The following is a 14,423-nucleotide window of genomic DNA, read 5'->3' as shown; positions in this document are numbered from 1 at the left end:
GCTGGTGATCCCATCCCGCTGCATTTTCACTCCCACCGTAGGCTGGCAGAGAACCCAAAGTGAGCTGGGTTTGTGAGCTTGACTCCACCTCGTGCATCACTTGATGCTGGTTTGCCTCTCCAGCGAGGCAGAGCACCTCGCTTCGGGACTGATGATTTTCATGGATTCTCCCTCTGTCCAGCCCATGTGTCTTACTGTCCCTAAGCTATTAACAGCATCGTCTCTGTAAGTCAGAAAGATCTGTACATTGTCAATCCACTGCTGTCCAAGCACCATCCAGTGTTACATAAAAATGTTTAGACGCTGTGTTCATCAGCTTTACTGAATTTCCATTTCCAATCATTTAGACTGACAGCAGTATTTTTGTCTAGAAGGCTGTGCATGCATAAATGTGTTTCTGTTTAGCAATAGTTTCCTTTCTCCTGTACTTTCTGCCTCCACAGTCTTTAGGAGAGAAGCTACGCTAAGAGTAAGTCTAAGACTACTGCAAATGCAGCCCATACAGATGCCATTTGATCTAACAGACTGCTCTGCTGTGTGGAAAAGCACGAGTTGCTTGTTTCTCGTAGTGTTTTCTGTGTTATTGTTAATGATTAAAGCAGCTCTGAAAGTAAACATCTGTAATTGTTCCAAATACAAGATGACATTTGTTGCATAAACTGGTTTTAATTATTTTGTGGCCATGAATCCTTTTCTTAAATCCAGGACAGTGGTTTCATAAACAAGGAACTAATCCAATGGCCAAAAGCAAAACACACCCAAACATTTCCCTAACTTTCCTAGCTAAGCGGAGATAAACAACATCATACAAATTTTCAGAACAGGTATTATTTTATCTTTGTAGACAAACATTTTTCTTGCTATTATTTTCAAAGCAAAATTAATACAGACTGAACTTTAAAATAGCTGCCTATTTCAGCGGTTTCAGCTAGAAAAATGATCATTTTAGGCTACTAAAAAAAGAGTATGCTGAAAAATCTTAAATGGAAACATTTGAGCTGCACACACTAGAAAATGTTTCATTTAAATTAGGAAATTAGAGGCTAGAGCTTGCAGATTTTGACGCATTGTTTCAAAGTGAGGATTAACAGCAGGCTAGTATCTACAGTTCAAGAAACACACAGCATACAAACTACAAAACAAGGTTATACAGTACAGAATACGAATAGCATTCACTAGAGCCCAGAATCATTACACTAAGTATTTCTTTTCCTTCAGAAGTACTTAACGTTTAGGACTTACGGAATATTCTTTATTCACATATTTTAAAATACGCAACAATTAAAATACGCGATTCAGAAAGAACACGGTATGGAAATATCCTTACCAAATACAGCAGGAAGGTGTGGAGACCTGTTCCAAGTCCAACGGAGGACAGAATGCCTAATCCTACCCAGTAGGCACACCAGAAGAACTTTTTCTCCATATACCGCACATACTGAAAAAGAAAAGTCACAAGAGAAAAAAAAAAACCAAGAATGGTGATATCTTATACGGGAGAAAGTTAAAGCTACAAACTAATGCAGGCAGTTATCTGGATTACAACAACTGAAATAGAATCCTAGATACTTCTATTTGCAATTTATTACAGTTACAGCACAGACATGTACAGAAAACGGCACACTTCCAAAAGAAATGCCCACACGCCTTAGAATCAGCAAGTTTCCAAGGAGACAGGTGAAAAATAGTAGGGGGTTGAAATCCCGAACAGGCATACTATGTGTGAGCAGTGAGCAGCAAGGCCTAGACAGTGTCTACTGGAGCTCAAGCAGCGAGCAGACAGCTCAGGGAACTGCCTGAGCAGATTAAATAAAGGAATAGGATTAGCTGCACTCTCAGTTACTCTGTTGAATGTTTTATCTTGGACCAGTGAGTAACCAGGTTTGTTACTTTTAAGAAAAGATTAAAATGTTGGTTGTGCGTTGCACACGTAAATGAGGAGATATGGGAAAGTCACAGCAAATTTTGGACATAAAAAGTCCAGCTGGGTACACTGGAGAAACGGGAAGCAGCATGTCCCTCTCACTGCCCCAAGAGCAACGCTAAGAGGATGAGCCAGGCCATCAACTCGTCTGTACCACAGCCCCAAGAAGAGGTGCCATTTTATAGCATCCATGAACCAACAGCACCAGGATGAAGTTTACCAGTCTTAACCAGGCTTCAACCCGCCAGGGTGCAAAAAAGTCCTGAAAACAGCAAATGAAAACCGCAAGTATACTTTGCTATTTTGAGTATGCTTTTGAAAAAAAGTGGCGCATATTCAAGTATACATAGATGGTACACAGAGACAGGTAGAGGGGCTAGCAGGACACGGATTTTAGGGAAGGAGCTCTGGAGGAAGGGGGATGGACAGATACCTGCTGGCACACGTGACTGAGACCCCCCCAGGATGGAGAGGTCCAAGCACCGGCTGGACCCTGCAGGTCACGCTCCCCTCGCCAGTCCCAGAGGCACAGGTTTGTTCCCAGCAGGCTCAAGGAAACCTTGAGCAGCACCACCGCTCTGCCGAGCCTCGGCGCAGCGGAGGCCCACCAGCCAGCTCAGGGGCCATGCGCCTCAACACCAGTTTCCAAGAGCCATCTAGTGGCAAATCTTGAGTGCATCACGCTCCGGCCTTCACTCATGCTGACAAGGCCACCGACCAGGGCAGCTTTTAATGAAGCAGGTATTTGTCCATCAGGAACGGGCCACCGATTTACCATCTACCAACTTGCCCTGCGTGTAAGTGCTTAGGTCTCAAGCATGGGATCGAGTGAGCGAGAATGCGATGAGCTGAAGCAACCCATTTCACTGCATTTCAAGACCCGTCCTGGGAAGCCAGGACTCCTGTTCCAGACCTGCATGTCCCTCAGGCAGCCAGTGACACACCACAGCAGCATGGATGTAAGCAAGTTCTCTGAAACTGGGAACCGGCTGATTTCAGAGTCAGAGCAGTAAGATGATTCAGCTGCACAAGGAAACGCTCTGCAGGGTTTAAAAGGGCTGTCTGCCCTCAGGGAAAATCTGAAACCCAAGGAGAAATGAGGAGGGGAAAGGTGTAGACAACACCATCACCTTATGATTAAGCAATGGCCTACGCTTCAAGTGAAGAAAAAGCATCAGTCTTCATGTACTCCAAAGCACAAAAAAGTTTTTAAAACAACCATTTTAAAACAATGGGGGTATAAGAAGCATCACCGAACCAGATTTGAATCATGAAACCATTTTATGTCTAGATATATGCCTATTCTAGCACGGGACAGGGGTCAGGAGACCCTTCCATAGCAGAAGAAGAAACATTTCTCAGGAACCAGGAAGTTCTACCATGACTCAGTTTAACTTTGTATCTCAAGAGCTCACACCACTATTAAAAGCTTGTTAACAGCAGATGTGAAGGAGTGCTGCAGCATCGGAGGTGTGCTTATTCAGGAACGGATGAGAAGTGGAACACCTACAGATGCAACAGAAGAGGTCAAACGATACAGCTGAGCGTTCCGCATCTCTAAAATGCGCCTCATCCACACACAACAGAGAGGAGTCATGACGTAAGAAACAAATATCCTTAGTGAGCAGGAGTTCGAAAGATATGTTACGATTTCACAAAGACCCCATTCAATTCCCAGTACATCTACTTTACCACAGGGACAGGAAGTATTAGTCACTAAGGAAAGTAACTTGAAAACCTCATACCTGTTGATGTGTTCCTTCAATGTAATACGTAGCTGTAAGCACTGCAAGCATCAGTAAAAAAGACACCAAGATACTTCGCCGATGCCACAATCTTAAAAGACAAACGGCAATTAGGGTTTTTCATAATTTAGCATGCATTTCAAAGTAATTTAGTTATCCCTGTAGACTGGGTATGCGTGGATGTAGTCAGTGGGGACAATGGCAGCTGGAAAGTTTGCTATTATAAAAGCATAAACCTCCCAAGAAAATATCTGGGGAGCCTTTATTCTTTATGGAAAATTCTCCACTGTCAAGCGAGATCAAAGTTCAGCCATGCATATTTTTTTTTTTAAATAAAGAAAAACAAAGTAACTGTCTGAAAACAAACACAATCTGAAAACAAATACTCAGCTTCTGCAGCCAAGACAGTCTCAAACACAGGGCCATCAACAACATCCATGGGCAAGCAAAGTGCAAAGCAGGCACTGCACTGGCCCTGGGCAAGGGATGAGCTGTGGGTGTAACACAGAAGTGCTAATTTCAAACTGTGTGCTGGTGGGTAGAACCACCTAAGTGACAGTAAGAGGAACAAACCTTTACACTATTTTGGTTCCCCTGATCTATCGAAATCAGTATCTCTTGTAACAGCTCAAAGTTTAATAAATACATTTTAGCTAATTATGGAGCCTTAGGAAGCTACTAGAGTAAGGGGAGAAAAGTGTTTTCCTATGTAATTTGATACCCAATTATTTTGAGGCTGTTTAGTTTTACGTACACATTCTACTTCATGTTTATGTGGCCACACACAGTAGATTAGCAAATACATTTATTATTTTCTCAGAAACACTATTATATTGTCACTTAATGATATAAAAAAGCAAGTGCTAGCATCACTTAAAAATCTCAGACATGAAATAGCAAACTACGAACGTAACTTATCTGTTTAGGCAGACAGAAAAAGACAGAAATATGAGACGTGTAACACAGGAAAACAGTCACAAATGTTTCATATTAAGCAAGCTGAAAAAAGTCACTCTAACTTTCCTTTAATTTTAAAATAATTTGTGCTGCTTATGTTAGTATGAGAATTGGATTTTCAAGTGATTGTCATCATTTACATCACAATTTACTCAAGTGGAACACAGGATATCATTAAGAGTCAACCTGAGGTCTCAATAGCTTATAATAGTCAGTGTTGTTTTCTGTGAAGACATTGTCGTGCTAGTGCTAGACAACATAGATATGCTGCACAACAGAGGATGCAAGTGCTATCTGTAACAGAATTTGATGTCTAGGAAGCCAGGTAATAGTCAGCTTAAAATAAGACCTCAAATGTAATTTCTGCCGGGTTTACATAAATGCCTGGAGGTTGTCAGAAATGGCTAACGTAAGACCCGATAAAACAGTTTTCAAAGAAACAATTCCCAATGATAGCTGAAAGAATGCACATAGTAAAATAAGTAGGTTTCGGGGTTAGATTTTTTTGGGGGGGAGGGTGGGGTGGGGTGTAAAAGGGGATTAAGACTACACTATATAAACCTGGTATTTTTCATACAAATCATTTCAGAAGATCAAAATGGAAAACAGAAGTTTCTCTCAGTGGATCTTACGTGTCAGCACCTCGAACCTAGCCCAGAAGGGTCAATGAACACAGCCCATTATCACCAATCTCAGCTCACTCTGCAAAGGTGTAGTCAGAATCACCTGAGGTGATATTAGATCCTATCTTCTGACTGGGAAAATGATTGTAAACTCAATCCCAAACACAAGAGATTGCAGTTACCAACACAAGCACTAGGATGGCTGCTACTCTTGGCTTTTTCAGTTGCCAATTTTACTCATGTTTGCCTTTTGGCACTCTAAAGCCTCTCAAGCCTAGTGCGTTAACAAATAGGTATGCGTTTCAGCATTAGTAGGGAATGTTAAGACCGCTACTCACAAATTTTCTAACTGGAATAAAAGCCCATTTTATCCAGTGTGTAAATAACGCCTAGGGAAAGCGCTTTAATAAATCACTTCCTGCTGTGAAAGGGACCACGTAGCTTACAAGCAAAGTCCTCTTCGCAGCGTCATGAACATCACCGCAAGTTCCACGTAGCTGAGCCCTGCCCTAGCTGAGCTATTTCAAGATCATTCAGCGATACTAACACGTACATGAATAGATCAGTACTTAACACTGCAGTCATAAGTACAATATCTCTTCCTTAAGGATCCCAAAACACTGTCCCACTCCTTCAAATTGGAACATTCAACTCTTCAGAAAGGAAGTTTGCAATTTTCTTCCATTGACACCTTACTGTATTTACACTTATGTAATTTAGGCAGAAGGTCTGAGTACACAGCTACAAGTGTGGTATGTTCTAGTAACCACCTTTAAGGTACAAAAATAAATAGGTTTTCTGAAAGAAGAATTTTAAAGTTGTGAATCATCAGGGAAAGCGAGATGTCAGAATGACCTACTGAATCAAAGCATAGGTTTCCCCAGAATGCTTAGTAGAAGTTAAAGAAATGATCTTTACTTTATGGTCCATTCCTTCAAGTTTATTAGAGTTTCCAGGAAAAAATACTGCAAGGTAACAAGCGGTTGTCTCCACAGTACAATATTCAACCTCTCTTCTCGGTCCCTTCGCTTCCGTTCACTCAACAAAGAGGAATCTGCAAATGAAAAGCAACAGAAATGTAAAAGCACAGGCTGGCAGTTCAGATTCCATCCCACCCAGAAATACACTGATTTTGGCTTTGTTAGGAAGCTAAGGTGGGCTCCCAGTCATCTTTTCCACTCATCACAAAGCATTTGCTCTAAGGGCATCAGAAATCAGGTGACCTCCAGCAAAGGAAATAAGGTGGCTTTTTTTCTTCCAGGTACCTGACAACCATTCAAGAATCTAATTGGCCCAGGGTGCAAAAAGTCTAGCATATCTATTAGCCTCTATGCAAGGTACTGCACCACTAGTTACAAACCAGCTAATACATTAGGTGAAACGCGACTATCGCCCACTACAGAGACCACATTTCACTTCGAACTTGTGAATTTGGGTCTCTTCCAAAGCTCTTCTCAGACTTCTCCAATCGAACCTGATTGAATTACTTGTGCTCTTTACACACTTCAGCCGCCGTGTAACTGGATAATAGCACCTACCCTCCCAGTCAGGATCCTCAGGCTATGGTAAGCCTTGCCACGCTGTTCGGCTTCTCCAGAATGAGCCCAGCAGGCAGAAGGTGCTCCCATGAGAAGGACCTGCTTTTATACTGCAGTCCTTCGCTGGACTGACGCTATACGTTTGGTTGCTTTTAACTGCAGTCATTTGGTTATGATGCAGAGCTCAACACTACCGTAACACCAGTCACTGTACACTACCATACAAATAAAGAAGAAAGGTTCTTCTAATAAATGTGTTATTTTGCGCTTACAATAGAGTCAAGGTTAACAAAAACCCTAGCTATTTTTTGGATGAGAATGGCTTGTTCAAAGGTCGTCAAGCTAATGAGTGGTAATAATTTTTAAACTTTTAAAGAAAATGAATTCTGAAATAAGAAAAAAATAATATCACAAAACAATGGGAAAATAAACAAAAATAACTCTTGTATCCAAACAGACACCAAACTTGTTTAAACATCACTTACTACACGAAGTCAAAACATATGTATTCTGTTTCGTATACATTCAAAGCACTGCGATAATATTAATAAATTTTACATGTGTAAAAAGCTGTTGCATTTAAAATATTAATCTAATCTGAATCCCCAGCATATTGTAACTCAAGATGTATTATTTCAGTCTTATTGCAGTAATTGAAACATGCTGCCTTATCAGATGCTAATATTTACATAGAAGTTGCATACCTCATTAGTCACATAGTCCATTTGATTTTGTATTCTTTAGCTGTAAGCATCAGTCGCTTTAGATGAACTAACAGAAATCCTATGACAGCAAATATTGAATAACATCCACATTTCCTCAGAGTTACAGAATGATTCAAGCCTTTAAGTAAAAGCCTCTGATTTGTTTCATACATACACACATACAGTTCCATTTTAAAATCTTGCCACATGCATTGCGTCAAGAATTTCTATTCTCTATTTTTTCACTTAATGTGTCTAATAAAAATGCTTCAACCTTGTTTTTTATGACTTTGTTTTTAGTAAAGGTCATAAAAGACAATGGTGTAAGACTGCATACAACTTGAGAAATCACTTGGTTACAAAACTTAATTAAATATGGAACTGGCACATTCAAAGCTGACAGGAAACAAACTAAAATGATTATCATTTCTTTGCTATACTAGACAGCACAGATAATTCAGCGACACAAGGCTCTTCATGAAACGTCCTCAGGTTATTTTTCATGAGTCCTAAACATTAACCCAAGCCTACTTCAAACACACCAGTAGGAAAAACAGAGGCAAGGCAGGAGATGAAGTAGTTAACTGTTTTGTTAGTAATTTATCATTGAAACTGATAAATTATAGTGAAGCTAAATGTCAACAGAAAAGCTAGAAATTGGGAGACTAATAACTGGATTTCTCCCAGAGTAAAACAGATTTTTATTACCAAATACTAACTTTTCAGTGCCAAAGGGTGTGGCTGTATAGCCTGACTTCTACAGCCACATATTTGCCAATACAGTTTAGTTTTTTAGCTCAGTCCTGTTGCAGCCCCTGTTGGTACCCAAGTCAGCTTTACAGGGCTCATGTGCATATGAACTACAGAATAAGAACTTTGGAGGGAGAAAAAAGAGAGAACTGAATGGAAATACACAGCATAAGACTATTCTGTGGCTTTACGATACATAAATCCTCCAGACTTCAGATTTAGAGATGACTGAAGTTTCCAAGATTGATTCAGGCATTGAGGCCCTTTGCATTATCTGGGCATAAAGCGCACCAACATAAATCCCTTCTGAGTATTGTGCTGGCCATTTTACACACCAAGCTGACCAGCTGAGGGCATTAAGTCATTTTCCACCTACCTGTAAAGTTTCCATTGTGCTGTTCTTTGATCATTCCTATGCGTCTCTGGTCACAATCTGTTCCATTCTCTGCCATTTCATAGATCAGTCACGTATGGGGATCTAAGAGCAGAACAAAAAGCATAATGTCTCCATTTCTGGTTATGAAGACTCCATTTACTCCATAGTCAAAGGATACAGGCAAACATCCAGCAATTCTTCAAGTCCAAGTCACAGTTATCCTGCATTACACCATTAAAAAGGAGAAACTGATTCAATTCCCACAATGACAAAGATTAAAACATTTCCACCTACATAAATCTAAATTTTTCACTTAAATGACAAAACTCCCTCACTTCTAACAACTGAACAAAAAGCTTGTTTAACAATCCCTTCTACTAATCAGCCCACTGTTTGGGCTGCAGAAGCAGCAGAGCTTCATACAAACCTCAGTTCAATCCTGAGAGAGGCGCTTAATATTTGATTCTCATATTGGAAAGCATCTATTCTGGCACTAAGCTTCCAGGTAGTTAGTATGCAAGTAGACCTCAAAAACCTCACAGCCTGAAAAAATAGCCCTCAATACGGTAACTAAGATATAGAACTGCATCTTCTGTTTTGCACAGTCTAATATCTGTAACCAGAAAAGGTAAACTCTTCAACGGAAAAGACCTCTCTGATGGAAAGCCTTTTTGAAAAGTGTACATTCTGTCTGCTACTTTAGCCTCTCTCCAGTGAGATCAGCCTTAAAAAGTACAAAAGAACAGCTGTGGTTTTCCTTATCCAGGCGAGTAAATAGTGCAATAACTGGAAGCCAGCATAAATCAGAATATTGCAAGAGCTTCTTTTATTTTTTTCCTTAAAAAAAAAAACAACAACAAAACACAACAAACTGAAAAGCTGACAATTCTTACGCAACCAAACACAAAGAAAGTAGCCAGTCAGACTCCTTGCTTTAAAAATCCTCTCTTGAATCTTAAAACAGTTTCTGGAATTTTATTTTGGAAAAAGAGTCCCACAAATCTAAAGCATCTTATTTGCATTACATTTCTCCCTGTAAGCAAACATGATTTACAGTTTTTGATATGCTGCTTTTGTTGGAAAGAAAAGTAGTGCTATATTATAATGACAGGTTATATAAAACTGTCTAGTGGAGGAAATTAAAGTTTTGCAGAAAAAAATACTTCCCCTTTGATTTATGTTAGGCTTAAGAGCCAAGCAGCAACTCAGATTGGTAAAGAGGAGTGAGATCGCCCCTTTGATTCAGACTGCAATAATTTTGTCAATTTTTTTAATAAAATGTTAAAAGATTTCAGATACTGTATTTGTTTAATATTTCCAGGGTTTCACAAGTCAGTTTTAGACAGATGTTCTTCTAAACAGGTACAAGCCTTGTGCATTACTTGTAATACAGATAAAATTGCTAGCTAGAATGTGATTATTAAAGGGGTTTTACTTAAAACCCAATAGTCAAAAGCATCCAGGTCTCGGGAAGGAGTCCTTCCTCCAACACGTCCTTCCTGAAACGAAATGCGCAGAAACAGAAATCTGTCTAATTAAACAAGCTAACAGAATGTCATCTCTTGCATGTTACAGTTTTTATTCATTGAAACTTGGGCCCCAAGAATAACCCAAACCACCAAGAAAATTACTAAAACAGCCTTGCAAAAGCTTGCTCCTGAAAAATGCTGGAGGGCTCCATAGTCAGCCAAGGACAGCAGAGGACTGACCTGCTGCAGTAAGAGCTCTACAGCATCGTTCTGCAGTCACTTGCAATCAAAGGTTTGCTCTGAGCTGCCGGTCGAACAGCAGAGAAATGTGAACCTCCTTCTCTCCTCAGATCAGTTTTATAGCAGCCCGACACTCTGGAAGTCAGGGGAGCTACACCAGTACTTAACTGAGGATAACTGGCCAGTTGCTATGGTGATACAAGGATCAAATGTTTAGCCATCTCCTAATTTCATTAGGACAGTAGGTCCCTGTAGATGGTGAGGCGTTTTGTTTCTACTGACTGCGCTTGCTCACGGTGCTCTTATTTTTTATATATATAAATATGTGTTTATATACATATACAATATAAGCTTACATACACACATACATATGTATATCACACACACACACACGTGTTACACACACATTTATACACACAAAGCTCAAATTGCAGAGGGGAATATTTAAAGTGGGCACCCACAGTTAGAAAGCCTGATGTTCACAGAAAGCTGCTTAGGAAGCAGAAGCTATCAGAGCCGTTCTGCACACAGCCACGCTAAAAAAAACGTTCTGGTTTAGGGAACTTCAGTCACATTTTGTTGGCTTAAATATAACAAACATTAAAACAAAACAAGAAAACTTAAGTGGAAGCCACATGTTCCTCATTTTGAAATTCATCTTTTTTCCTTGTGCAAACCCAGCCTTCAAAATTGAAGTCTCAATTGGTTTGGTCTCTGCTCAGCTTAATTACATTTCAAGAAAGTTAATTTACTGTAATACAAACTGCTCTCCATGTTTGATGCTAAAATCTAGGCTGTGCACAACACTCCCTCTCCACGAACTGAATTCCACTGCAATCCGTCAAATATCTTACTGGCACATAAAAATCATCAATCTCTAGGGATCTCAGATGCATTGTTACGTACATATTACAGCTTTCACAGGCTCGACTAACAGAGCCAGTTTTACCCTGCCTGCTTGGAAAGGCACTAATCTGGGATTAGCTTTGCATAATGCTACCTCAAATACACAAGTCAACGTTTACAGCAAAGCAGATAAATAATCCCCTTGCACACTTCTGTGGGGCGAATACTTGTTAAGGTCTTAAAGTTCAACAATTCTGCAGAAAAGCTCTAAAAACTTGTATTTAAGAATACAGTTGACTAGGAGATTTGGTACCTATCACATGGCAAGCCCGAGCGGGCTGCAATTCAGAAACCAAACCCTTACTGGTTTCAGAAAAAACTCCTTGGTTTACCAAAGTCTAATTATACTTAAAGCATCTTAGCATAAGGAACTGCAGGATACGCATCTAGAAAGCCCAGCTCTCTGATCTGTTGCTCTGTTTGACGCCTGTTAGAATCACTAGTCCTGCACTAATGTTTCCCCATGGAGATTAATCGGAGCGGGAGACTGACCCAAAATGAAGTTAGCCTTCATTAACTGAGTCCACATTCTCAAGTCTACACCAAATCCATGATAGCTCACCACAGGAAATTAAATTCCATCTGCTAAACAGAACTTCACTTCTTATGAATGCTGAAAAAGACACGGAGTCCATATCTAAAAATAAATTTGCCTAATACATTGAGCAGTTACCAGCAAACATAAAAATAAACTATTTAAAAGAGTGAGAAAAACAACTTTGAACAGTTTTTGTATCAGAGCCGCTTAGATCATTTGTTAGAGCTGTGCTCACACAAGAACTTCTTTGTAGGGCTGAACAAATAGCCCACAATACACTATTCAGCTTTAGTGCAATCCATAACATTAAGTATAAAAAGGCAATTATTGCTAGTCAAAATGTAAATTGGTCAACAAAAAGGGCTTATGGTAACTGTGACTGGCACTTCACAGCATAAGTGAGACAAAGCGTCACAAGCTATTACAGCATGAGAACATAACAAAATTAGGCACCGCAATCTCTGCACTCCGTAACCAGAGAAAAGGACAAAAGTCTCTTCTTTCCGAAGCTCTGGGGAGGCTGCTGAAGCACCCAAGTGTTGGGTGCGCTTACGTAAAAGGAAACAGTTTAAGGCAAGGCAGTTGGGTGCCTGCACGCTCACTTGGAGCAGAATGAGGACTGAAGTTCTGTGCTAAGGATTTTTTGAGGACTCCTTTCCAACGTGCTGGAACAACAAGGAAGCTGTTAAACTATTTTAATGATCTCACTGCTTTCCCAGACGTTATTTGAATCACTAATTCTTACCACTTCTTACTTAAAGAGACCCCGGAACCCTGACTCTCGTCTCCATCAAAGTTACTTGTCACACAGCTGCTAGAACTAGATTTATAGCTTGGACTGTTTTGCTGATGTTTTCTCCCAGCCACCTTAGCAACACACCATTTTCAGCCTTTTGTCATCTCTTGCATTTTAACCCACATGCTCCAATCCCGCCGGTATCCTGCTCCTTCCTTCTCCTCAACTTTTCTGATAACCATTCCTTCTTCTTTATCTACGTCACTGTTCTTCAATTACAATAAAGAGAAGAAAGGATTAAGAAACAGACTTGCACAGGTGGATAAGTAACTGCACTAAAACAGACAGCGTTACACATCCGTAATACGGTTTTTTTTCAGTCATCAAATGCTTTACATAGGCAACAATTTACACAGGGAATAAGTTAACAGTTTCTTGGCAAAGTAACAGTTTGGAGAGCACTTTCGCTCAAAAGTCAAAGACTGCCTGGCACATGAGCACATCTAGGTAAACGATGAGATCAGTCTTGAAGTGAAACATTACGTACCCCTTCAGCTCCGCACAACTATGTCGCTCTTCACTACTTCTTCCGTATTTGAAGCCAGCGGAACAGACAACTACGTCCTCAGCTTTGTAGACATTCAAGACCAAAGCGACTGCTCTTCCACACCTTCTGTCCCTACAGAGTACGACAATACTGTTCATCATGTGATACAAAACTGACACGGTCCCTAACTTGAAGGTTAATAACTTTCCTAAAGACGACAGAAAATAGAAAAAGTAACTGCTTGATTTTTTTCCAGTCCTTTAACACTCATGGGAAGCATTCAATTAAAATAAATTAGGACATATCTGAAAGACGTTCAAAGTCTCCATAGATTTAGCTATAATGAGTTACTTTGACGAGTGCATTTATTCCCGTACTAGAAATGTTTTTCTAACTAAAATAGTTTAATCCCTCAAAGGAAAAGTAATTCAGTTAAAGACCACAGGTTTCCATTTTGTGGGTTATGCCTCTGTACACCAGACCTATTTTCCAATTCCTAGCCAAATACCGTTTCAAAAAAATAATCTTGCAATTTAGAGTTAAAATTTCCACTTTTCCAAAAAGACTTTGGGACATCTTTCAGGAAAGAATGATTTAATATTGTTGTAACACGAATTTCAGGGACGCTGCGCGTTTTCTTTTGAGGTTACTAAAAGTTCTGTCCCTGCCGTTAAGGCCACAACTGTTCTCCCTGGTGGATTTTTTCAGGTGCAACATGAATATTGATGGCTGTCTGTGTAGATCCAGCAGTAGAATCGGGTGCTATAATAATACAGTAGAGTCATTATACAATATATAGATGAAAAGGCATGGAAGATGGCAGGAAAGACAAAACTCAGGTTGTTTGGGTCTTTGCAGTGAATCCCTGCTGAAACTTAAAAAAAAAAAAACCCCAACCAGATTTAAATAAAAGAAAGGAATCTGAAATAACTGGGAACGTGAACATTATCAGTGCAGCATCTCGTGCTACAACGCAGCTCACAGATCAGTCCTGCGCTCCTTACGCTGGCAGGAGGCAGCAAGCCTGGGGTGCAGATCGCCGCTTACAGAACGAGGCTGCTCCTCTGCCGACGACGCTCAACCAGCTGCTGAGAAACCCGCTTCAAGGTTATCAGAGAGGGTGAAATACGCTGCTGAGAGGGTGACCCGAGGAGATCGCAGGAGACCTCCTTCGTGTTACTGCTGCGCTGCTATGCTAACTTCAGTTTCCCAAGCGCCCAGCTCAACTATATCCAGATTTTGAACGAGACAGCATTATAATACACCGTACTTCATGCCCTCTCTCAAACAGGGATTCGGTGACAAGTACTACCACAGCACCGATCAGTGCCACAGTAACGTACCTCTTGGGGAGGGGACGTCACGTATGC

General features: G+C 40.3%; 1 protein-coding gene across 1 annotated transcript in view; it reads right to left on the bottom strand.

Annotated features, from left to right (window-relative positions):
- The window catches only part of VMP1 (vacuole membrane protein 1), a 64,598-nt gene extending 51,418 nt beyond the window's left edge, over positions 1-13,180 (bottom strand). Inside the window, exons 1-5 of the mRNA XM_009323884.1 lie at positions 13,054-13,180; positions 8,618-8,719; positions 6,168-6,303; positions 3,670-3,760; positions 1,328-1,438 (exon numbers count right to left, since the gene is read on the bottom strand). Of these exons, the coding sequence (XP_009322159.1) occupies positions 1,328-1,438; positions 3,670-3,760; positions 6,168-6,303; positions 8,618-8,693 (414 nt within the window). The 5' untranslated portion in view covers positions 8,694-8,719; positions 13,054-13,180. The remainder of the gene's footprint in view (positions 1-1,327; positions 1,439-3,669; positions 3,761-6,167; positions 6,304-8,617; positions 8,720-13,053) is intronic.
- Between the last annotated feature and the right edge of the window lie 1,243 nt (positions 13,181-14,423).

The sequence above is a fragment of the Pygoscelis adeliae genome, unplaced genomic scaffold, assembly GCF_000699105.1.
Source record: "Pygoscelis adeliae isolate BGI_AS28 unplaced genomic scaffold, ASM69910v1 Scaffold290, whole genome shotgun sequence".
In the NCBI taxonomy this organism is placed as follows: domain Eukaryota; kingdom Metazoa; phylum Chordata; class Aves; order Sphenisciformes; family Spheniscidae; genus Pygoscelis; species Pygoscelis adeliae.
The sequence above is the reverse complement of the archived record's forward strand: the minus strand, read 5'-3'. Positions and strand labels throughout refer to the sequence as shown.